The sequence below is a fragment of the Acinonyx jubatus genome, chromosome D3, assembly GCF_027475565.1.
Source record: "Acinonyx jubatus isolate Ajub_Pintada_27869175 chromosome D3, VMU_Ajub_asm_v1.0, whole genome shotgun sequence".
Lineage (NCBI taxonomy): Eukaryota > Metazoa > Chordata > Mammalia > Carnivora > Felidae > Acinonyx > Acinonyx jubatus.
The window spans coordinates 47,139,046-47,165,677 of NC_069392.1; the positions used below are offsets into that span (position 1 = coordinate 47,139,046).

Consider the following 26,632-nt stretch of genomic DNA (forward strand, 5'->3'; position numbering starts at 1 on the left):
ATCGTCAAGACTGCCATTGTTGGAAGTCTCTAGGCATTGAACTGCTACTTGATGCCCTTTTTATAAAGTATAAAGGTAGACTATGCTCGCTTTAAACATTTTAAAATACAAACTTTAGAACAGTAACTTCTCTCTTCTCACCATGTCTCAACTCTTTCCAATCCCTGGACTCCTGCAAAGAAAATCACTCTTGTCAACTTGATGTATGTCCTTTCCCTCTTTTCTCTATAGATGTAGAAATATATTGTTGTACATACATTTAAAATAATATATAAGTGGGCTCGTGCTACATTTTTACTCTTCCTAATTTCCCTCTTACAGAACAATCTTAACTTTTTAGTTGGCTCAATAATTAATAACAACAGTTAGCATTTTTCAAGTGCTTATCTGTGTTAGGTAATGCCTTCATATACTAATACATTATTTCATCTGCCCTTCCCAACCTTTTGAAGTCTGCATTATTATCCTCCTTTTACAGCTCAGGAAAGTAAGTTCTAGGGAAGTGAAATATGCCTACCCAAAGTCACACTGTTAAGTTGTAGTGTCAGTGTGAGTCCTGAATGTGTAAAGTAATCCTTGTCAAGATTTAAATACTATCTCATTTCTGAAATATATCTATAATACACTATAACACTTTCGAGATGTGTTTCAATGAAAGCTATACACATATTTTCCATTGATGTCAATTTCCTGGTTCTTGTATGTAAGATGTAACAAACTGAGTAAACTAAGTGAAAGGTACAAGGGACTCTTGTTACCATGATTGTAACTTCCTGTGAAGCTATAATTATCTTAAAATTAAGTTACTTAAGGGGCATCTGGGTGGCTAGTCAGTTAAAGGTGAGACTTCAGCTCAGGTCCTGATCTCAGGGCTGGTGAGTTTGAGCCATGCATCTGGCTCTGTGCTGAGAGCTCAGAGCCTGGAGCCTGCTTCAGATTCTGTCTCCCTCTGTCTCTGCTCCTCCCCCACTCGTTCTCTCGCTCTCTCTCAAAAATAAATAATCATTTTTAAAAGTTACTTAAAAATTTACATACTGTATGATTCCATTCATGTAAAAATTTTTTTAAATATTTTTTAATGTTTATATTTATTTTTGAGACAGAGAGAAACAGAGCATGAGCGGGTGGGGGGGGGGGGCGGGCAGAGAGAGAGGGAGACACAGAATCCAAAGCAGGCTCCAGGCTCTGAGCTGTAAGCACAGAGCCCCAAGCCGGGCTTGATCAAACTCATCAACTGCGAGATCATGACCTGAGCTAAAGTCCAACGCTCAACCGACTGAGCCACCCAGGCACCCCTATGTAAAATTTTTAAAATGACAAAATTATAGAGATTAAGAACAGATTCGTGGTTTCCAAAGGTTGGGAGCGTGGAGAGATGGGTATGACTGTTAGTGGGCAACACAAGGAATCTTATTATAGTCATGGAACAGTTGTGTATCTTGATTGTGGCAGAGGTTATACCAATCTATACATGATAAATTGCAAATAACTACACACACATACACAAATGAATACATGTAACCTGGCAAGATCTGAATAAACTCTGTGGATATTTACCAATGTCATTTCCTAGTTTTGTTAATGTACTATAGGAATGTATAATATTACCATTGAGGGAAAGTGGGGGAAGGGTACAGGGGACCCTCTGCACATTTTTGAAATTTCCTGTGATCTATATTTCAAAAGAAAAAAAATTACAGTTATGTAACAAAACACTAAAACACTTCTTATATAAAAGCTTCTTGTAAATGTTGGTTTAACATAACATTCATTGTAAAACTTCAGAAATTCTTGAAAAGTTAGAGTGAGTTGTTTTGGTTAGAATTACTGGTTTCTTTGTTCGTTTGTTTTTGAGAAGCACCAAGCTTTTCAATAGTTTCTAATATTAAACAAAAAAGATGGGGGCACTTGGGTGGCTCATTCGGTTAAGTGTCTGACTGTTAGTTTCAGTTCAGGTCATGATCTCACGTTTTGTGAGTTTCAGCCCTGCATCGGGCTAGTCCCCTGCTTGGGATTCTCTCTCTCTCTGACCCTTCCCCACTCACATACTCTCTCTCAAAATAAATTTTAAAAAAGTAAAAAAAAAAAAGAAAGAAAGAAAGAAGAAAGATGAGGGGTAAATAAAAATTGTTTTTAGTAGTCAACTAAAATTCTGAATTAAGTATTTGGAATTAAGGATATTGAGTTTTCCTCTTTATAGGTAATTATTCTTTTTTCTTATATATTTTTTTAACATTTCTTTTATTTTTGAGAGAGGGCAAGCAAGTGGGGGGGGGGGCAGAGGATCCAAAGTAGGCTCTGCACTGACAGGCTGACAACAGCGAGCCTGACGTGGGGTCGAACTCAAGAACCGCAAGATCAAAGTTGAAGGCTCAACGGATTGAGCAACCCAGGTGCCCCTCTTTTGTCTTCTTTTAGTTAAGGTTGGTTTCACCAAACTTAAGATATTCCACAGTGGAAAACAACATATATTAAACAATACATGGAAAGTAATAATAATAAATAAGCTTACCTGGCTGTTACTACCTACCAGATACCATTATAAATTACTTCTGCCTACAAACACATTTAAACCTGAGAATAACACTTTACTACTGATTTTAAATATTCTCATTTTATATATTGGCACAACAACAGACACTCAGATCAATGGAACAGAATAGAGGACCCAGAAATAGACCCACAAACATATGGCCAACTAATCTTTGACAAAGCAGGAAAGAATATCCAATGGAATAAAAACAATCTCTTCAGCAAGTGGTGCTGGGAAAACTGGACAGCGACATGCAGAAGAATGAACCTGGACCACTTTCTTACACCATACACAAAAATAAACTCAAAATGGATGAAAGACCTAAATGTAAGACAGGAAGCCACCAGAATCCTTGAGGAGAAGTCAGGCAAAAATCTCTTTGATCTTGGCTGCAGCAACTTCTTACTCAACAGGCCTCTGAAGGTAAGGGAAACCAAGGCAAAAATGAACGATTGGGACCTCATCAAAATAAAAAGCTCTGCACAGCAAAGGAAACAATCAGCAAAACTAAAAGGCAACCAATGGAATGGGAGAAGATATTTGCAGTATCAGATATCTGGTATTTGCATATCAGATAAAAGGTTAGTATCCAAAATCTATAAAGAACTGACCAAACTCAACACCCAAAAAACAAATAATCCAGTGAAGAAATGGGCAAAAGACGTGAATAGACACTTCTCCAAAGAAGACATCCAGAGGGCCAAACAACACATGAAAAAATGCTCAACATCACTCATCATCAGGGAAATACAAACCAAAACCACAATGAGATGCCACCTCACATCTGTCAGAATGGCTAACATTAACAACTCAGGCAACAACAGATGTTTGCGAGGATGCTGAGAAAGAGGATCTCTTTTGCACTGCTGGTGGGAATGCAAACTGGTGCAGCTACTCTGGAAAACAGTACGGAGGCTCCTCAAAAAATTAAAAAAAGAACTGCCCTATGACCCAGCAATTGCACTACTAGGTATTTATCCAAGGGATACAGGTATGCTGTTTCAAAGGGGCACATGCACCTTTGTTTATAGCAGCACTATCAACAATAGCCAAAGTATGGAAAGAGCCCAAATGTCTACGGATGGATGAATGGATATAGAAGATGTGATGTATATACATCACATATATATGTGTGTATGTATATATATATATATATATATATACACATCACATCTTCTGTATCCATTCATCCATCCATTGACACACACACACACACACACACACACACACACACACACACACACTGGAGTATTACTTGGCAATCAAAAAGAATGAAATCTTGCCATTTGCAACTATGTGGATGGAACTAGGGGGTATTATGCTAAGCAAAATTAGAGAAAGACAAATATCATATGACTTCACTCAATATGAGGACTTTAAGACACAGAACAGATGAACACAAGGGAAGGGAAGCAAAAATAATATAAAAACAGGGAGAGGGACAAAACATAAGGGACTCTTAAATATGGAGAACAAACAGAGGGTTACTGGAGGGGTTGTGGGAGGGGGGATGGGCTAAATGGGTAAGGGGCAGTAAGGAATCTACTCCTGAAATCATTATGGCACTATATGCTAATTTGGATGTAAATTTAAAAAGATTTTAAAAATATTCCCATTTTATAGATGAGGACAAAAAGACAAGAGCTGTTTCACAGGCATAAATGTTGTGCCTTTTTACAGACTTTCTACTATAGTTATATTTGCAGAAATGTCTTAAGCAGTGTACTTTGGGCTTTTAAATTTTTTCTTTGATTAAAATAGTATTATCTTAATTGCTGTCATTAGCAATAGTTTGATGTACTATTTGCTCTATTTAGTGGATTATCTGCCCATTTACTCTATTTTGTTCACAAGGCAGAAAATGAAAAGAAACACTATTTCCAGGCACCTGGGTGGCTCACTTGGTTGGGCATGGGACTCTTGATTGTAGTTCAGGTTATGATCCCAGTGTGGTGGTATCCAGTGCTGAGCACGGAACCTGCTTGGGTTTCTCTCTCTCTCTCTCCTATGCCCATCCCCCATGCCCAACCCCTACATGCCCAATGTCTCTAAAATAGAAAAACAAAAATTAAAAATTTTATTTATTTATTTTTATTTATTTTTAATTTACATCCAAATTAGTTAGCATATAGTGCAATAATAATTTCAGTAGATTCCAATGATTCATCCCCTATGTATTACACCCAGTGCTCATCCCAACAAGTGTCTTCCTTAATGCCTCTACACATTTAGCCCATCCCCTCACCCACAACCCCTCCAGCAACCCTCAGTTTGTTCTCTGTATTTAAGAGTCTCTTATGTTTTGTCCCCCTCCCTGTGATTATTTTTGCTTCCCTTCCCTTATGGTCATGTGTTTTGTATCTTAAATTCCACATACAAGTGAAGTCATATATTTGCCTCTCTCTGACTGATTTCACTTAGCATAATACCCTCTAGTTCCATGCAAGTTGTTACAAATGACAAGATTTCCTTCTTTTTATTGCCAAGTAATACTCCATTGTATATATATACCACATCATCTTCAGTGCAAAAAAGAAACACTATTTTGAAAATTATCATGTCTTCCCTTGCTTTAAACCGATGTAAAATATGTGAGAGACAGTGAAATGAAATTTACAATTTGAAGCTAAAATGAAGAGGTTGAGATTTAACTCACCCCTGGTGCTCTGACAGGTTTGCAAAAATAAAAATATCTGACCTTCAAATTTCTCTCAGTTAAGCTCTAGTCTTTGCTGTCATCTTTGTAACTGGAGTGATCTGACACCACTGCTGGAGCTACAGCGTGCTGGGAAAACTGGGAAGCCTGCACCAAACACCGAGGGTAGCAGAGGAACTCTGCCAACTCGCAAGCACAGCCGTGCCCAGGCAGGCCGGCAGGAGGACTTCTGAGGGGCACCTGGCCCCCAGACGCCAGGGCTTCCCCATGGCGACAAGAAGTGCGTGCCCAAACACTTCCTGGAGGCACTTTGAGGCCGGGCAAGCACTTCCGGGTGGCACGTGGCAGCGGGGCTGCTCTTTCGCACGTCTCACCTGTAGTAGCGTCGTCCCCGCCACAGGAATCGGCGTAGGCTTATGCCATGGCGTCTCGGTATGACCGGGCAATCACTGTCTTCTCCCCAGACGGACACCTTTTCCAAGTGGAATATGCCCAGGAAGCGGTGAAGAAAGGATCCACAGCGGTGAGCAGCCAACTTCACCACCGCCCCCCACCCCGCCCACCGTGCCTGGTGTCATGCCTTCCTTACCCAGCTGCCCCAGCCCAAGGCTCCGGTGTGTGTGTGGGGGGGGGGGGGGGGGGGGAGGGGGTCAGGAAAGGAGAGCCTCCCACTTGTGAAAATTGCTGCGTTCTTTTAATTGATGGAGATGCCCTTTCTGAAATTTGAGCAAGAGGCAGCAAGAGGTAGATTTCATAGGTGTGCAGCCGCTTTCGAAGGATAGCTCCAGACCCCAAACTAGGGTGTCAGTTGAAGCCTTGATTTTAGAAGCAATATGAATGCCGTGTCTGACAATAAGAGAAGAAAAGACTTCTAGCCAGTAACAGCCATCCTGAATGCACATAAGCCACTTCCGCGGGAATTCACAGATGCGTGGAAAAGTAGCAGTTACTTTGTGTGGGTACTGTTGTTTAGCAGTAATTACATTAAAAATAGACCATGCCTGCCCCTGAAATAGGAACGATTAAAGTAAAATTGAATCTCTTGTTGAGAAGTTGGTCAAAAACGCCAAGCCAGTTATCATACATTTCCACCTGTTAAAAGTAATTGTCCTAAAGTTTTCACCTGAATATTTGGCAGCCTTTTAGAGCCTCTAAGCCCCAAGAAACTCCGATCTTTTGCCACTTTTTGGTTGTTGTTCAAATAATGCTGTAATTCCTTGAGAGATTATACCCTACATTATATGTATGTATCCACATTTCTGAAAAACTTTTAAATGCTCAGGGTAGCAGTACTATTCCTGCCAAGTTTTAATTATATCTAATAATATTAGTGTTTTATAAAAATTAAAAAGGACAACATTGCCCTGGTAACCAAAGATCTATTACCCCGAATCTTCTAAGTCCTAACCTATGAATTCAGAAGGATCCAATTTTTTTTTAAATCTCTCAAATTTCATGAGCATGTTTGTTTTGTATTTTGGAAATTGAGACACTAGCTATGAGACTACGCCATGCATTTCTAAGTGTAGCAGTGTCTGTATTTTCCCTCACTTTCCAAAGCAATTTAGTTATGGAAGGAAATAATTCACTTTTATTATAAATCTATCAAATGTAAAGTGGTAAAAAAAAATAACACTAGAAAGAATCTTATCATTTTTAAAGTATTTTTCTATTTAATTGGGCCCTCTAGTTTTGCTTCTGTTTTATAAGTAATTTTTTTAGAATTGTAAATTTAAGAAAAGCCTGATGTAGCTTAAACCAAAAGGGTACCATTTTGATAAAAACAAAAAGTTATATAATCCCCAACAAGGCATGAAGCATATGGTTAGAAAATAATGCCCAAGTTTTAGAGCCTAAAATAAAGGAAGTAATGGTGGAAGACTGGGGTGTAATAAGAAGCCACATTGGCTCATTTAAAATGTTTTAAGAATGCTATAGAACTGATTGATAGTTCCTTTGTAATGAGCTGTAAAAGGGTAAAGATATAAAAATACCTATAGTGGGCATTTTTAAACATACATTGGAAGGATGAGACAGTTTCGTCTCAGGATTCTGAAATTATAATTTGCATCTTTGCATGGAGTTGTTCATTGCGTTTCCTTGAGGGTGCTATGACCTTTTATGGGGGGTAAAGTTTATAATGGCATTTATTAAAATACGCCACAAAATACTCTGTCTGTAAACAGTAGTTGCTGTGAGGACTTATAAATAAGCCAGGGCTGACCAGTTTTGACCAGCATGTGGATGCAGTATTATTTAGTAATACAGGAAGTTATGGGGACCACAGTTAGAGTCTTGGCCTCCACTTCCTTCTTATTGATTATCTTATAGCATGAAATGAGGCAAGAGGTCTGTTTTCTTTTTGCTTTACTTCCTTCTTTTATAAATGAAAAACATGTTTGAATAACATCTTGGAGAGGTAATACCTTTCTTCTTAGGAAAAAAAGTCATGAATCCTTTACAGTATTCCCATGAAAAAGGTAAGATTTATTACCATTCCTTACACTGTCCTTTCTCTGACCCCGAACTGGCTCCATGGAACTGGCTCCACGTTTCCTACTTTTTCAAATCTTAGCTTCACATTCTGGCCGTCAAATTCTTCCATAATCCTTATCAACCCTCTTTAATTAAAGGGGCAGCTTCATTGGTTTACCCATATGTGTTTGTGCCCTCGTAGGTGGTTGGAGGAGAAAACACCTTTATTTCTGCCACACTCCCTCTTATTTATCCTTTGGGAATCGCCTCACATTGCTTCTCCTTGATGAAGCCTTCTCTGATCCACTCCAGCCATCATGGCTCTCCTTTCCGGCATTTATAATCTGTACCAACTATTTGGCCTCATATTCACTTTATTGTTAAATTTTTTAAATGGTTATTTATTTTGAGAGAGAGCACACGCAGGAGAGAAGCAGAGAGAGAGGGAGAGAGAGAGAAACTCAAGCAGGTTTTGCGATGTCAGCTCAGAGCCTGATGCAGGGCTCGATCTCACGAACCCCAAGATCATGACCTGAGCCAAAATCAAGAGTCAGACGCCCGACCGACTGAGCTACCCAGGTGGCCCATGGCCTCATATTCACTTTAATTTCAGGTCTATTTAATAGGCTTCTCACACCAACTGGATAGTAGGATCTTGAAGAAGCTAGGTAGCCTAATTCCTCTTGTATTTATATATATACCACATGATATACTACAGTGAGGGGGCTAGGTAAGAAGTAAGCATTTAAGTAATATTTCTTTTGTACCAAGTATTTTATGCACATTTTGTAATGTTAAGGACAGTATTTAACTCCCTTTTTTTTTATGTGTGGAAACTGATTCATGGCTGTGATAGCTTCCTGAAGGTACTCAGCTAGAAAATGAGGGAGCCCATATTCACACCTAATTTTTTCTACTTCCAAAACCTCTGCTCTTTGCATTGTACCATGAAATTTGTTCAATAAATATTTGAATATTAATTGGCTATCACTATCATGAATTTGGAAGGCAAGTATGCATCAGGTAAGGCAACCAACTTCTCTAAACTGCAGTTTCTTTAATAGTAAAACAGGCAGCAAACTAGCGCCTGCTTCATAGAGCTGATATGAGTTAAATAGGTAATAATACATGTTAAGCATCTTGCACAGTGTCTGGTTCACAGCAGCTATTTAATAAATGGTTGCTATTATTATTTACTCTCCCTTTGCTTTCTCTTTTCCCTTCACTTTTGTCTGTGGTTCTTCTAGCACGTTCATTTTTGTTGAGCACTTACATATTCCAAACATGGTGCTGGGTTCTGGGGTTTCACAATGAGAAAAATCCCTGTTCTTAGAGAGTTTACTATCTTGCAAGAACATTAAATGATTAAGTGAATGGTCCTAACTAGGCCTAAATGAGTATTATAATGGGGAGAATATGGTACAGTATGGGAACTCTAGATGTTAGGGAGATTCTCCTGAGGAGGTGATATTTAAGTAAGCACCTGAAAGATGAACGGTAGCCAGGTTAAAAGGTGGGAAGGGGGAGGGGTATTTTAGACAAAGGAAATAGCATGTGGAAGACCAAGCAGCAAAAGACAACTATGTTCTATGAATTGGAAGGCCTTCCAGATCACTGAAGCAATGTAAAAAAAAAAAAGAGAGATGCAGAGAGAGAGAGAGAGATAAAACTAGAAAGAAGGGCTGGATCATAGAATGACTTTAAGAAAGTAAGAGGCCTTGAAGGATTTTAATGTGGCTATTGTCATTCTCTGGATTATTACTGATCTCTCCTTCTAGTAACAGACTGCATTTGTCCAACCACAGAGGCACTCACACGACTCACATAGATTCATTCATAGTCTCTATCCTCCTGTACACAGTGATAAGCATGTGACTCAAATCTAGCCAATGTAAGTCCATCCTTAGGACTTTTTTCACACTAGAAATAGAGGTAGCTTTTTTACTCTGGGGCATCTGTTGGGACGTGTGTCCAAGATTGCCAGTGGCCATCTTTCTTTTTCTGTAACAGAGAAAGTTTCTGTGCATTAAGAGAGCAAAAGGCTGATATGTAAAGAGTAAATATTACAATCCCTACATTTTATGGTTCCAGGTCCAGTTCTGTGCTGTCTCAGTTTGCTTAGTGAGAAATGGTCCTTACTAGTACAAGTTTTTAAGTAGAGGAATGACACATTCAGATTTTCTTTTTTTTTTTTCATGTTTTTATTTTTCAAAGATTTCTCAGAGTTTAATGTGGTCAGTGGATTGGATGATATCAAGGCTGGAAGCAGGGAAACCACAAAGGAGTCTATGAAGTAATCCAGATGAAATATGATAGTTTTCACTAGGGTTGGGGCAGAAATGGGAATAAGGCAGATTTTAGAGAAACTTTAGTGGCATAGTTGATACAATTTGATTATTATTTGGGTAGTATTGGGGGAGAGGAAGAGGAGAGAAGGAGGTACTGCAGAGGGAGGAGTCAAAGATGGCACCTCTGTTTCTGGATTTAGCCTCTGGGTAAATGGCCCTGCCATTTTCTTAAGGAATATGAAACTTGACTGAAGTTTGAACCATTGAGGTTTGGGACTTGTTGAGGTTGAAATGCTTATGGAACTATAGTAGGCAACCTCTAAAATGGCCTCCAGTGATCCCCACTTTCAGATGTTCATGCCCTTGTGTAATCTTCTTCCCTTGGGTGTGGGCTGAATCTAGTAACTCTCTTCTAGGGAATAGGATAGGCAAAAGTGATGGGATGTCACTTCAGAGGGTAAGTTACAAAGAGATGGTGACTTATGTCTTGAGCATCCTCTTTCACTTTCACTTGCTTGTTCTTCTAGCATGCAGTTGCCATTTTGAGTTGTCCTATGTAGCAAGGAATTGAGAGAAGCTTCTGTTCAAAACACAGTAAGGAACTGAAATCTGTAGCCCTACAATCCCTGGGGAACTGAATCTTGCTAACAACCATGTGAGTGAGTGTGGAAATGGAGCCTCCCCTATGAGCCTTGAGATGAGTACAGCCCTGGAGGACAAACTTGATCACAGGCTTGTGAGAGACCCTAAGTCAGAAGGTAAACTGTGTCCAGATTCCTGACCCACAGAGACTGAGGCATGAGTCTCTGTTTGGAACTCAGGAGATTGATCTGCGGTAGAGATAGTAATTTTGAAGGGCATTACTTCTCTCCCCTACTTAACATGTATGTTGAAGGTCAAGCGATGTTGAAGGTCAAGCGAATGAGTATTCTTGAGTTCTGTCTTCACTCGAGAAGATGAAGTATAGACTGTAGACTAATGCACTATGTAGAGGATAATCTACAACCATGAGGGACCTTAATGATTTGTGTGTAATCCACCCTGGCTAAACTCTGAGAGGAGTCGGGGGTAGAAACCATGTTGCCATCAGCTGAGGGATGATGACACTATTTGGGTTTGAAGGGGTTGAGAGAGAGGTGGGAATGAAATTAAGTGGTCTTTAAGATTTTAAGAGAGACTTTAGCATATGTTTAAATTGCTGGTGAGAACAAAGCCTGTAGAGAAATTCAAGGTTTGTTTGTTTTTATGTTTATTTTATTTATTTTTTTAACTTTTTATTATTGAATATTTGGAACACACAAAGATATAAAGGGAATACCATAATGAACCTCTGTATACCCATTACCCAGCTCCAACAGTTATCAACATTTTACCAACCTGTTTTATCTTTCCCCAACTTTTCCCTCTTTCCAATGGAGTGATTTTAATTGAATTTTTTATTGAGATAATTGTAGACTCACATGCAGTTGTAAGAAATAATACACAGGGATTTGGGGGCACCTGGCTGACTCAGTTAGTAGAGCATGCAGCTCTTAGTCTTGGGGTCATGAGTCCGAGCCACATGTTAGGTGGAGAGATTACTTAAATAAATTAACCTAAAAAGGAAAAAAAGGAAGGAAAGAAAGAAAGAAAGAATACATAGGGATTCCTTGTGTACTTTGCTCATTTTCTGCCAATGGTAGCATTTGCAAAACTATAGCTCAATATCATAACCAGGTTGTTGACATTGATAAAAGCCACCTATTTTATTCAGATTTCTGGTATCACTTGTGTGCATTTGTGTGTATATTAAGTTGTATCAGATTTTATTGCCTGTGAACTTTCTTATATCCACAGTCAAGATTCTTTTTTTTTTTTTTTTTTTTTTTTTTTTTTTTTTTTTCTGAGAGAGAGGCAGGGCGGGGTTGGCGGGGGGAAGAGGGGTAGAGAAAGAGAATCCCAAGCAGGCTCTGCACTGTCAGCACACAGCCCAATGTGGGGCTCAATCCCATAAACCGTGAGATCATGACCTGAGCTGAAACCAAGGGTTAGATGCTTAACCAACTGAGCCACCCAGCCTCCCCAATACAGTCAAGATTCTGAATAGTGCCAACTCCACAAGGATTCCTCATGATGCTCTTATATAACCACACCCACCTCCTTACCCTGCCTGCCCTACACAGCCTTGTATCCATGGCCCTCATCCTTGGCAGCAGTCATCTGCCCTCCGTTTCTAAAATTTTTTCATTTCACTTTTTCATTATGTAAATGCTATTCTATAATATGAAATCTTTTGGGATTTGCTTGTTTCCCCTTTTTCCCCTTGATCTAAGTTGTCGCATATATCAACATTTTATTGCTCAGTTGTATTCCATGGTATGGATGTACCACGGTGTTTATTCACTTGTTGAAAAATATTTGGGTCGTTTACAGTTTGGAGCTGTTATTTATAGATATGCTATGAACATTTATAGCAGTTTTTTGTGTTAATATAAGTTTTTATGTCTCTGGTATAAATCTCCAACTGTGCAATTACTAGATTATATGGTAATTGCATGTTTGGTTTTATAAGAAACTGCCAAATTGTTTCCCAGAGTAGCTGTATCATTTTACATCCTCACCAACAGTGTAAGAGTAATCCAGCTTCTACACATCCTTGCCAGCATTTGGTGTTATTATTTTTCATTTTGTTCATTCTGATAAGCGTATAATGATCCCTCTTTGTAGTTTTAAATTAGCAGTTAAATGGCTAATGATATCAAACACATTTGTATGTGCTCATTTGCCATTTGTATATCTTCTTCAGTGAAATGTCCTTCATGTCTTTTATCCATTTTCTTTTTCTTCTGTCACATTTTTATTAAATTCCATCCAGTTAACATACATTGTAGTATTAGTTTCAGGTGTAGGATTTATCACTTACCTGGAATACCCAGTGCTCATCACAAGTGCGCTCCTTAATCCCCATTGCCTATTTAACATCCCCCAACCTCCCCTCCAGCAACCCTCAGTTTGTTCTGTATAGTTATGAGTATGTTTTATAGTTTCCCTCTCTTTTTTTTATCCCTATGTTTTTCTGTTTTGTTTCTTAAATTACACATATAAGTGAAATGATACAGTATTTGTCTTTCTTTGACTTACTTTGCTTAGCATAATACTCTCTAGCTCCATCCATATCATTGCAAATGTCAAGATTTCATTCTTTTTTTATGGCTGAGTAATATCCGATTGTGTGTGTGTGTGTGTGTGTGTATGCCACAATTTCTTTATCTGGTCATCAGTCAATGGACACTCGGGCTGTTTCCATATTTTGGCTATTATAGATAATGCTGTTATAAACATTGGGGCACATGTATCTATTTGAATTAGTTTTCTTTTATTCTTTGGGTAAATACCTAGTAGTGCTATTGCTAGATCATAGGGTAGTTGTATTTTTAACTTTCTGAGCAATCTCCATACTGTTTACCACAGTGGCTGTACCAGTTTGCATTCCCACCAACAGTGTAAGAGAGTTTCCTTTTCTTTGCATCCTTGGTAACATCTGTTGTTTCTTGTGTTGTTAATTTTAGCCATTTTGACAGGTGTAAGGTGATATCTCATAGTTTTGATTTTATCTTTCCCTGATGATGAGTGATGTTGAGCATCTTTTCATGTGTCTTCTTTGGAAAAATGGCTATTTGTGTCTTCTGCCCATTTTTAATGGGATTATTTATTTTGGGGGTGTTGAATTTTTTAAGTTCTTTATATATTTTGGATACCAACCCTTTATCACATATGTCATTTGCAAATATCTTCTCCCACTCTGAAGGTTGCCTTTCAGTTTTGTTGATTGTTTCCTTGCCTTCATATCTTGATGAAGCCCCAATAGTTTATTTTTGCTTGTGTTTCCCATGCCTCAGGAAACGTATCTAGTAAGAAGTTGCTATAGCCTATGTCAGAGAGGTAACTGCCTATTTTCTCCTCTAGGATTTTGATGGTTACCTGTCTCACATTTAGGTCTTCAGTCCATTTTGAACTTATTTTTGTATGCGGCATAAGAAAGTGGTCCAGTTTCGTTCTTTTGCTGTCCAGTTTTTCCAACACCATTTGTTGAAGAGACTGTCTTTTTTCCATTGGATAGTCTTTCCTGCTTCATGGAAGATACCATATAGTTGTGGGTCCATTTCTGGTTTTTCTATTCTGTTCCATGGACTAGGTCTCTGTTTTTGTGCCACTGCTATACTGCCTTGATCAGCACAGCTTTGTAATATAACTTGAAGTCGAGAATTGTGATGCCCCCACCTTTGCTTTTCTTTTTCAAGGTTGCTTTGGCTGTTCAGGGTCTTTTGTGATTCCGTACAAATTTTAGGATTGTTCTAGCTCTGTGAAAAATGCTGTTGGTATTTTGATAGGGATTGCATTAAATGTGTAAATTGGTTTGGGTAGTATAGACATTTCGACAGTATTTCTTCTTCCAATCCATAAACATGGAATGTTTTTCAATTTTATCCATTTTCTAACCAGATTGGCTTTTCCACTGTTGAGTTTTGATAGTTCTTTATGTATTCTAGATCTAGCCCTTCATCAGATGTAGGGTTTGCAAATATTTTCTCCCTGTCTGTAGCTTGTCTTTTCATCCTCTTCATATGGACTTTCATAAAACAAAAGTTTATAATTTTGATGAGGCCCAATTTAACAGTTTTTCCTCTTACGGTTCATATTTCTTGGTGCCAAGTCTAAGAACCCTTTCCCTAGTTCCCAAAATTTTTCTCCTGTGTTTTTTCCTGAAAGTTTATAGTTTTGCATTTTACGTTTAAATCTATGATCTATTTAGAGTTAATTTTTGTATATAGTGTGAGGTATAGGTTGAAAATCATTTTTCAGTGGAGTATTTTGAAATCTCAGATATTTCACAAATAAGTAAATATTTCAGTATACATCTCTAAAAAATAGTTTCTTAAAACCATTATCACTCCTAACGAAATTGACAAAAACTCCTTAATATTTTGTAATCCTCTACATTCTGGTTTTCCTTGTTGCTCACAAAATATCTTTTTGTAATTGTGTTGTTTAGGTCTGAATCTAAAGTCCATGCATTGCTTACCCTTAGGCATCTGTTTTAGTCATGAACATCATCTCTTCTTTTTTTCCTGGCTTTGACTTCTTGAAGAGACTGGGTTAATTGTTCAGTAGAGCATCCCACTTTCTAGATTTATCTGATTGCTTCCTTGCTGTCAGAGATTTTACTATTTGGAGAGAAGAGTCTAATGAATAAATAAGTAATTGTAAATGTGTTGACTGAAAGAACAAGTTATTATAAAGGATAATAGAGAAGGACTCCTTGAGGTGAAATTGAAATGGAGACTTGAAATAGGAAAAGAAGCATTCCAGGCAGAGGGACTTGAAAAAGTCTTGAAAAAAGGTAATGTGGCTGGAGCTTGGTGAATAACAATTACATACTGTTGGATAAGTAGGCAGGAGCCAGATCATGTTCAGCTTTATAGGCAAGACTAAAGAGTTTGAAAAGATTTTCTAAGTGCAATGGAGTGCTGTGGAAGGACATTCACCTAGAGAGTAATCTTGACCCTATTAAGGTTTTTAATGCTCACCTTGGCAGCTTTGTGGAGTCTAGATGGGAGTGCAGGGTGGGGGTGGGAAGATGGAGAGCAAAGGTAGAAAGGGGAAAACTATTAGGCTATGTAGTTGTATGTGATCCAGGCAAGAAATGATGGTTGCTTGTACTAGAATGGTGATGGGGAACTGGTTAGCTTTTGTAAGTGAAATGGACAAAAACAAGGTAATTGATTGGAAATGGATAGTGTGAGAGGAGGAACTATAAAGGATAACAACTGGGGCTTGGGCTTGAACGGTGGAATGGATGGTGACTCATTTCTTCACATGACTCTGGCTGCCAGTTTGTGATGCTTTTTTAACAAGTTATGAAATAGTCTTCACAGATAGTCTTCCTGCTTTTCTAGTGTTTTTAAACTAGGTATGGATATTGAATTTTATCAAATGTTTTGTAGCTTTTATCGTTTATACTATTTAATTGTTTTAGTTAGGACTCTTTCAGTTGCAAGCATGAGAAACCCAACTCGGGGCACCTGGGTGGCTCAGTCCACCGAGCGTCTGACTTTGGTTCAGGTCCTGATCTCATCGTTTGTGAGTTGCAGCCCTGCATTGGGCTCTGTGCTGACAGCTCAGAGCCTGGACCCTGCTTTGGATTCTGTCTCCCTCTCTCTTTGCCACCCCCCACCCCCGCTCTCTCTCTCTTTCAAAAATAAATAAATATTTTTAAAAAATTCTTTTTTAATAAAAGAAATCCAACTCAAACTGATTTAAGCAAAAAATTAGGATGGATTTGAACAGCATGGGTCCACTTGAACTTTTTACAGTACTGTAAATGTATATCTCTTACTTACAATTTTTTTAATGTTTATTTATTTTTGAGAGAGAGAGAGAGGGAGCACCAGCGGGGCAGGGGGAGAGAAAAAGAGGGGGGCAGAGGATCCAAAGCAGACTCTGCACTGACAGCAGCGTGCCTGGTGCAGTGTTCGAACTCACCAACCTCGAGATCATGACCTGAGTTGAAGTAGGATGCTCAACCAGCTGAGCCACTCAGGGGCCCCATTCCTTATGATTTTCTTAATGTTTTCTTTTCTCTGGCTTACTTTATCGTGAGAATAGAGCATATGACATATATAACATGCAAAATGTGTGTTAATCAACTGTTTATATTATCAGTAAGGCTGCCAGTTAACAATAGGCAATTAGTAGTTAAATTTGGGGGAAGTCAAAAGTTATACATGGATTTTCAACTGCATGAGGTGGTAGGGTTGGCACCCCTAACCCCTGCATTGTTCAAGGGTCAACTGTACTGAATCAAGTACCCAAAGGGAGCAGGGGGAAACCTTCCTTTCAGGCTCAGTTACATGGCTACTACGGTCTTCTTGAAAAGCCCTAGAACTGGTGTGTCTCTGTTTCTTTTTCCTTCTTTTCCTCTTCTCTTCCGTCTCTATGTCCATCTCTTACTTGCTCTTTATATTACTTTCACCCTCAGACATGACCTCCCTAAGAGTAGCTCCTAAATAGTCCTAGGCTCCAGGCTCCTAGCTATAGGTAAAGAATTATCCTGTCTTCCAAACACTTTCAGTAAAACTGTAAGGATTTACTGTTTGACTAGGCTGGGTTGCATTACAGCTCCACCTAAAGACTCCTTATTTTTCCAAGAACAATTGAAGAGCTCTTGTTATCAGAAGGGCAAAAAAACCAGATCTTCATTCTCCCCTGTAACATTTATATTAAAAGATTTGCTTTCATTGTAACTCCTAAAATTCCTGGAATGAACCATAATTGTTTATAGTATGTTACTATTTTTCTGTGTTTGTAGATTCCATTTGTGAAAATCTTGTTTAGAATTTAAAAAAAAAATTTTTTTAATGTTTTATTTATTTTTCACAGAGAGAGAGACAGACAGACAGACAGACAGAGCATGAGTGAGGGGAGGGGCAGAGAGAGAGAGGGAGACACAGAATCCGAAGCAGGCTCCAGGCTCTGAGCTGTCAGCACAGAGCCTGATGTGGGGCTCCAACTCAACAACCGCGAGATCATGACCTGAGCCCAAGTAGGATGCTAAACCAACTGAGCCACCCAGGCGCCCCTTGTTTAGAATTTTTAACATCAGCTTTCCTAAATGAAAATCACTGGTACCTTTCTTTATTTAGAAAATGTTATATTTGCCAGATTTTAACATTGTTATGTAGCTTTCCAAAAAAAGAGTCAGGAACATTTTTATTTTGATCTGTGCCATGGAATAATTTAAATAACACAGGAATTACCCATAACAGCAGATTAGGAAAAATTCATCCATGAACCTTCTAGGTATGACACTTGTTTTTGAAATTATCCCATGTTTGTTAGAGACTGTGTTGTCTATTATTTTCTTGAGTCAGTATGGGCAGTTTTTTAATTTTTCTAGTCTGTCATCCTTTTCACTAAGGTTTTCATGTTGATTAACTTAGGGTTATAATTTTTAAATTCTTGCTTTTTCACACTTGTATATATTTTTTATGTTTTGCTCCTCTTGGCTAGATTAACTGAGATATCTCTTAATTATTCCTTTAAAAGCTATCTCTTGGTATTACTTGTCAATTATATTGTTTTCTCCCTAATCATTAATTTCTGCTTTTTTTCTTATTTTTCCCATTAAGCTTAGCTTAAATATTTGTATTCCTTTTTTAACTTCTTGAGTAACTTATTATTTTACAATGAGATTAGGAATTTTCTTCTGAGAATAATTTTACCCTCATCCAAAAGACTTTGATATTAGGATTTTCATTGTAAACATTTTCTAGTTTGTGTTGGAAGTTTTAATTGCTTTAAGTCAGAATTGTTTAGGTGAGAATCATAAAAATTATCGTATGTGGTGATCAATTAATTTAATTTATTAAAATTTGGGGGAAATATTGAGATTTTCTTGAGCCATAATTTATGTTACATTGTTAGAAAGTCCCATGGCTTTTCCCTATAAGATATAAAGTTCAACATGAGTCTATTAGATGAGGGTGGGATGTAGAGGGAGGGTTGTCGTTTTAGATAGCATGATTAGAGAAAGGCCTGTTAGATAAATTGACAGACTGGAATGAAGTGAGGGAACAATAAGAGCAAAAGCCTTGCTAAATTGTCTTAAGTTTTGTTTAATTGAAAGATGTAATCTCAGGTCTAGTTCTGTATTTAACCTATTCTATATTTCTGTTTCAATGATACTAATTGAGAGGACACCTATCTGCATAGTTAGTACTAATATCACCCTTGGCCGCAAGGCAATCATAAACACAAATACCAATTATCAAAATATTTAGGTTACCATTGTTACAAAATTAAACTTCTTATAGATTACTCTTGAGCCCCTGAGAATATGGGCATGTTTCCACAGAAGACCCAGTTTGAGAACTACTATCCTTACACATTATTCTTTAGACTTTTTCCCACTTCACTCTCAAGGGAAGAGGTGGAGAGAGGAACAATGGGATTCTTCTTGTTGAATTCATGTTAGAATTGAGGTTTTGTTGATCAGTGAATTAGAGTGAAGGCATTTGGTCTTTCTCTTGGCTGCTTATGTTCCCCAAGCATTATCTCTCCAAATTGTGAGATACATGGGAGAGCTTTCAGAATTTTATCTACTTAATTTTCTAAACTACTTCTACTCCACTACTGGTATTGCCCACTCTACAAGGAATCCACATGGATTCCCAGCATTTTCTTTCATTTTGGTTAAAATTGTTCTATATCTGCTTAGCACTTCTTCAGGTGTATTGCGTGAGTTTAGGACACTCGTGTAGTTATAGCATTGGTGGTATATTCTTCCAATCTCGACCTGTTTGTGTTCTGTACTTTTGGGTTTGGAGAATGGAGTAATCCTGTACCTGTGCAGCTGTTTTCTCAGAAGTCAGCTTTTCTCATTTTTATTGAATGGTTTAGAGAAAGCCTTTTCCGGGGCGCCTGAGTGGCTCAGTCAGTTAAGCGTCCATCTTCAACTCAGGTCATAATCCTGCAGTTTGTGGGTTCGAGCCCCCACATCTCTGTTATCAATACAGAGCCCTCTTCTGATCCTCTGTCTCCCTGTCTCTCTGCCCCTCCCCTGCTCGTGCACTCTCTCTCAAAAATAAACATTAAAAAAAAAAAAGAAAAAGACTTTTCCTACAAGTCATGTGGTAGGATAACTTCATTTTAATGTCAAAACTAACAACTAATTGTATTTTTTTAATCACTTGATAGGTTGGAATCCGAGGTACTGATATAGTTGTGCTTGGAGTAGAAAAGAAATCTGTTGCCAAGCTTCAAGATGAAAGAACTGTGAGGAAAATTTGTGCCCTTGATGACCACGTTTGCATGGCTTTTGCAGGTACTTATGGACCTACAGTAGCGATAGAGTATCTTAGTGTAGTAGGGTAACACAGTTGGGCCCCCCCTACAGCTGTCATGCTATATTTACACAACATATAGAGATATGCCCCATTTCTTACTTTGACACAAACAGCATACCCTACCTTTTCTGGAAAATTACACTTCTATAAAAATGGATTTCTAATAGTTAGCTTTGATCAAACATAAATGTTAAACAATACATATTATAGTATCCTAATTATGACTGTAGGTAACTGTTTTCTTTTCAAACTTTTTATTTTTAAATTATAGATAGGAAGTCGTAAAAAAAACACAAGGAAGTTTCCTTTACTGAGTTTCCCCCAATAGTAACATCTTCAAAAACTGATAATTTGAGATTGTTACAAGCCACAGAGTTTATTTAAACAGTTTTACTTGCACTCATTTGCATGTATATGTGTGTGTGTTTTGTAGTTTTATTAGACGTATCATGTGTGTAAGTTCATGTAACCATCACTGCAATCAAGATACACAACTCTTCATTAACACGAGACCACTTCATGCTAGTCCTCCTCATCTCTAACCTCTGGCAACAATAATCCTCTCTCTTCTCCATCTCTATAATTTTGTCATTTTGAGAATGTTATATGAATAGAATCCTGTGATATATAATCATTTAATCTTGGCTTTTCTCGTTCAGCATAATTCCCCTACAGTTCATCCAAGTTGTTGCATATGTCAATAGTCACTTGCTTTTTATTGCTGAATAGTGTCCCATGATATGGATCTACCACACTTTGTTAACAACTCACTGATTGAAGGACATTTGGATTATTTCTAGTTTTTGCCTGCTACAGAGAAAGCTGGTGAACATTTGTGTACATGTTTTTGTGTGAACATGGGTTTTCCTTTTTTGCAGTAAATGGTCAAGAGTACAATTGCTGGGTCATATGGTAATGCATGCTTAGTTTTATAAAAAAAAGGCAAATTGTTTTCCAGAGTGGTTGAACTATTTTACATTCCTACTAGCAGTATATGAATGATTCATTTTCTCTGCATCCTCAGCAGCCTTTGGTGTTGTTACTTCTTTAAATTTTAGATATTTTTATGTGTGTCGTGATATATCATTGTGGGTTTAATGTGCATTTGACTCATGGCTAATGATGTTGAACATAATTTTCCTGTGCTTATTTGCCTCCGTATAGCAAATGAGACGTTTTTCTTGTCATGTGTGCTTGTGCACGCACCCATTTTCTTTTTTACTTTCTTTCTTTTTTTGTTTGAAATAAGACTTTAATGTGCACAAAGAAAGTTCACGTTAGTGACAGAGAGAGGAAGGAGGGTGAGGAGGTCCCAGGAAGCCCAAGGAAACTGGAGTGTGGAGACAAAGGCCATGGGGCAGAGGAAGTGGCTGGGAGGGAAGGAGAGCAGAGGGGTGGGCCAGGCAGGGCCAGGCTGCATCCTTGCCTGGTGGGAGTCAGGGGCAGTGTGGAGGCAGGCTCTTACTTCATCACAGTGGCCTTCCTCTGGCCTCCGTTCTTCACTTCCTTCTGTCGTCTGAGCCCTGTTCACTTCCTGCCAGAGCCTAGAGCCTGGGGCCATCCCTGCCCTGCTCCTTTAGTCTTTCCAGGGGCTGAAGTACTGGGCCTGCGGCCAGCAGTGGGGCCAGCAGCACCTTCCAGCAGATATCGGTCTGGGCAGCTAGGTCCTTGAGTCTGGTCGGGTGCATGGCCTGGGGGCCCTCCCGGGTATGGTTGCTGAGAGGCGGTCCAACTGCATGCATGGCTGCTGCATCCCTCCCCATTGGTCTGGAGTAATGTCCTGCAGCTGACCACCACCCCAGCGAGTGTCAGAAGAGTGGGACACAGGGAGCAAACATTATGGGCTTGTTTGGTGCTGGCCTTTTGCTATTGCTCCTGGCACGGTGGCAAGGTCTCAGAGCCCAGGTACTGCCTGAGGGATGATGGCCTCCTGAGGCTCAGGAGCTGGCTGAGCAAAGACAGCTGGGCCTTCTCTTGCCAGAGAGGGAGTAGTGTCTCTTGCTGGTCCAGCATCTGTGCAACAACCACAAGGCTGAGCTGGCTTTGAAGCTGCCTAGTCTGGGAGGTCAGAAAGAACTATGCAAGTACCAGCAGATTGTGGCGGTACTCTGACACCTTGCTCGGGGTGCAGCACAGCTGCTGGAGCTTCCCTGGCCACCCCTGGAAATTCTCGACCAGCAGAAGGCAGAGACTGATGGCGATCAGGCTTGGGCAGCAGGTGGAGCCCCACGTCTAGGCTGACTCAGCACAGCGGCTCCATCAGGCCCAAGAGGTCCCTGGCTGGGCCGGGGCACACAGTGTCAGGAACTTACGGATGTAGCTCGGGCTGATGTCCAAGGCAGTCTCTGGGGGAGTGTCCTGCTGCTCACTTCAGCTCAGGCTACTGTTATTGTTTTTTAGTGGTTTTTTAAAAAATTTATTATTTTATTTTGAGAGAGAGAGAGAGCAGGAGAAGGGCAGAGAGTAAGAGAGAAACTCCCAAGCAGGGTCCACGCTGTCAGCACAGAGCCCAACGCAGGGCTTAATCTCACAGTTAATGAGATCATGGTCTGAGCTGAGGTCAAGAGTCAGATGTTTGACTGACTGAGCCACCCAGGTGCCCCATGGCCACTGTCATTTTTAAGCACTCTCCCACTGTGCCAACAGGGCCCCTGCAGGCCCAGAGCAGGGTTGCGGGCTCCCAGGATGTGAAATGCCTTCATGACCTCTTGCAGCAAAGGGGCACCACCAGTGCTTGTCTCCATCAGACTGCTGGAAGAGCCGTCCATGTTGAGATCCCATAGGAGGCCAAAGACTCCTGAAGAAGTTTCTGGAGACTGTGTCAGCAGCTGGAAGAGCCACTGGAGCAGGAGCACCAGGTAGTCAGGGGTGTGCAGGTAGAGGCCGCACAGGAAGGAGAGCTGCTGGGCTGACAGGCAGTGAGGAACAGCCCTTCCAGGTGGCTGTGTGACTTCAGGTATAAACAATCCAGGATGCAACACAGGGGGGACAGCTAGGTAGAAACAGTCTGTCCAGGATGTGCTGGTGGAATGACCTGCAGTGACGTGAAAAATCTCTCCACCAGCATCCTGTGCCCAAGTGTGGCAGGCACTTCATCTTCATCCAGACCAGGGAGTCAGGTTGGGATAGTTGTGCAGAAGCAGCTCCTCTTGCCCTTGCTCCAGGGCATGTTCTTCCTTCTCCTGCACTGAGTGATCTAAGCTATTGACGTAGGTCTGTGAGGCCACAGAGGTGAACTGGAACAAGGTGTGGGTGTCCACCACTGGAGCCAGAGTCTTCGGGCTTGGGACTGCCATGTTCGAGAACAGCTCCTCCAGTGAGGCCAGGCTTCCCTGGAGGTCTGAGTCCTGGGGTCTTGCTCTAACTCTTCAGGCAGCTTGTGGGCCCACGTCCTCCAGCTCTGAGGCCCTGCCATGGCCACGCACCTTTGGGCTGGAGCCCCCCTGCCAGCCTGTGGTACCCTCAGGTCCAGGAACTCTACAGGCAATGGGTTTCAGTCATTGGGGAACATATCCTCAGCCGCCTGCACCTTGGGCTTCCATGACAACGTGGGAGTTGGAGCTGAGGTGGGACTGCAGCAACACCGGGCAGGGTAGAGAATTCTCTGGTACAGAGGTGCTCGAAGCAGCCGCCCTTCACGTTGAGAAACAGGATGGACATCACCGCAGCTGTCTGGACCCCTTCTCTCTGAGGAAGGGCTAGTGGTGTTTTCTGGGGCCTGGCCGTCTGCAGACAGCAGGACGTTTTTTCCTCCAGGGCTGCCAGGCCTCCCCATGGCCCCAGTGTTGCATATGGACAGGTTGTGCCTGGGCAGGCAACAGCCGCCTACCACTCGGACACGGGCACACGGCCACATGCACCCATTTTCTAATGATGCTTTTTCAAACCAGGATTTTATATTGATTATTAAGCAAAAAAATAGCCTTTATCTTTCTGTCTTAAAAAAGTAATCATCTTGGGGCACCTGGGTGGCTCAGTCGGTTAAGCGTCCAACTCTTGATTTTGGCTCAGGTCATGATCTTGAGGTTCATGGGATCCAGCTTCACATGGCAGAACCTGCTTGGGATTCTCTCTCTCCCTCTTTCTACCCCTCCCTCATGTGTGTGATCGTTCTCTTTCTCTCTCTCTCTCAAAATAAATAAATAAAAATTTAAAAAGAATATCAAACACCTTTAAAAACAGCCACCTTGCCACAAAACAAATTTTGATAAATTTTTGAAAGATCGAAATCATACAAAGTATCATTTCCAATCAAAATGAAATAAAACTAGAAATCAACAGCAGGAAAGCTGAAAAATTCCACAGATGTGTGGGAATTAAACAATATAGTTGACCCTTGAATGACACAGGTTTGAACTACACAGGTCCACATATATGTAGATTTTTTTACATACAGCATTGTAAATGTATTTTCCTTATGATTTTCTTAATAACCTTTTTCTCTAGCTTACTGTGTTTTAATAATACAGCATATAATACATATAACATACAAAATATATGTTAATTGACTATGTTATCAATAAGGCTTTCAGGCAACAGTAGGCTATTAGTAGTTAAGTTTTTTGAGGAGTCAAAAGTTATGTGCAGATTTCGCTTGGGGGGGTCAGTTAGTGCCCCAATGCTCACATTGTTCAAGGGTCAACTGTACTCCTAAAAAATCCATTGACCAAAGAAGAAATCACAAGAGAAATCAGAAAATATCTTGAGACAAATGAAAATGAAAACACAACATGTCAGACTTATGGAATGCAACAAAAGCAGTGCTAAGAGGAAAATGTGTGGCTATAACTATTTACTTTAAAAAAAAAAAAGATTTCAATTCAGTAGCCTATTCTTACACCTTAAGAACTAGAAAAAGAAGAACTAACCCTAAGGCTACCACCAGGAAGGAAATAATAAAGGAAGATAGGGAAAATAAAAGATTATAAGAAAAAAAGGTATATAAAACAGAGAATAGGAAAGCAAGAGAGAAAAATCAATAAACCCAATACTTGGTTCTTTGAAAAGATCAATACTATTGACAAACCATTAACTAGGTAGACTAAGAATAAAAGAAGACCTAATTAAAAGTAGAAATGAAAAAGGGAACATTACTAATAATTTTACAGAAATAAAAAGGATTATCAGAGAGTACTATGAGCAATCATATACCAACAAATGAGATAATCTAGAAGAAATTGACGTATTTCTTGAAACATACAAATTACCTGAAGTTACTCAAGATGAAATAGAAAATCTCAACAGATGTATAGTAAGAGTCAACCAGTGATCAAAAACCCAATTAAAAGAAACAAACACAAACAACAAAAAACATGACCTGATGGTTTCCCTGGTGAATTCTACCAAACATTTAAAAAAGAATTAATACCAGTCACTCTCAAACTCTTCCAAAAAATTGAAGAAGAAAGAACACTTCCAAACTCAATATTCTATGAGGCCAGCCTTACCATGATACCAAAACCAGACAAAGACACTACCAGAAAAGAAAACTACACGTATAAATATTGATGTAAAAATCCTCACCAAAATACCAGCAAACCAAATTCAGCAAATTAAAGGATTTATGTGTTGTAACCAAGCGGCCTTTATTCCTGGAGTGCCAAGATAGTTCAACACTTGAAAATCAATCAACGTACTATACTACATCAACAAAATGAAGAGAAAAACAGCATGATCATCTCAATCGATTCTGAAAAAGCATTTGACAAAATTCCATACCCTTTCATGATGAAAACACTCAACAAACTAGGAATAGAAGGAAAAGACCTCAACATAACAAAAGCCATTTATGAAAAACTCACAGCAAACATCATACCCAGTTACAAAAGACTGAAAGTTTTTCCTCTAAGATCAGGAATAAGTCAAGGATGTCTGCTTTTGCCACTTCTATTTAACATAATAAGGAAAGTCCTAGTGTGAGGAATTAGGCAAGAAAAGAAAAAGGCATCTAAATTGAAAAGGAATAAAATTAGCTTTGTTTATGGATGACGTGATCTTCTATATAGAAAACCCTAAGGATTAAAAAAAAAAAAAAAACACAACATTGTCAGAGGTAATAAATGAAATTGAAATTGAAATAAATGAATTGAAAAAAGTTGCAGGAAACAATGTCAACACACACAAAAATTAGTTGCTTATCTATATACTGACAATGAACAATCTGAAAAGGAAAATTAAGAGAAATAATTCTATTTACAATGGTATAAAAAATACTAAAATACTTAGAAATTTAACTAAGGAGACAAAAGACTTGTACGTTGAAAACTATAAAACATTACTGAAAGAAATTTAAGAAGACACAAATAAATGGAAAGACATCCCCTGATCATGGATTAGAAGATTAATATTGTTAAGATATCAGTACTACCCAAAGCAATGATTCGGTATATCCCTGTCAAATTTCCAATGAGTTTTTTTCAGAAACAGAAAAAACTAAAATTCATATGGAACCTTGAAACAGTCTTGGAAAATTACAAATCTGGACAACTCATGCTTCCTGATTTCAAAACTTGTCAAACCACTGCAGTACTAACATAAAGATGGACATATAGGGGCTCCTGGATGACTCAGTGCTTTAAGCGGCTGACTCTTGATTTCAGCTCAGGTCATAATCTCAAGGTTCTCTCTGAGAGCTTCTCTCTCTCTCTCTGAGAGTGATCTCTCTCTCTCTCCCCCTCACCCCCCAAATAAATAACTAAACCTAAAACAAAAACATATGGACATACAGACCAATAGAATATAATGGGCAGCCCAGAAATAATCTTCATATACATGGCCAAATGATTTTTGACAAGAT

The 26,632-nt window shown here is 39.3% G+C and overlaps 1 protein-coding gene and 1 pseudogene across 1 annotated transcript in view; one reads left to right on the forward strand and one right to left on the reverse strand.

Moving 5' to 3' along the window:
* Window positions 1–5,511: 5,511 nt before the first annotated feature.
* PSMA8 (proteasome 20S subunit alpha 8) overlaps window positions 5,512–26,632 on the forward strand; it is a 49,032-nt gene continuing 27,911 nt past the window's right edge. Inside the window, exons 1-2 of the mRNA XM_015076158.3 lie at window positions 5,512–5,712; window positions 19,688–19,814. Of these exons, the coding sequence (XP_014931644.3) occupies window positions 5,611–5,712; window positions 19,688–19,814 (229 nt within the window). The 5' untranslated portion in view covers window positions 5,512–5,610. The remainder of the gene's footprint in view (window positions 5,713–19,687; window positions 19,815–26,632) is intronic.
* LOC106978461 (protein FAM178B-like) lies at window positions 21,413–23,627 on the reverse strand (annotated as a pseudogene).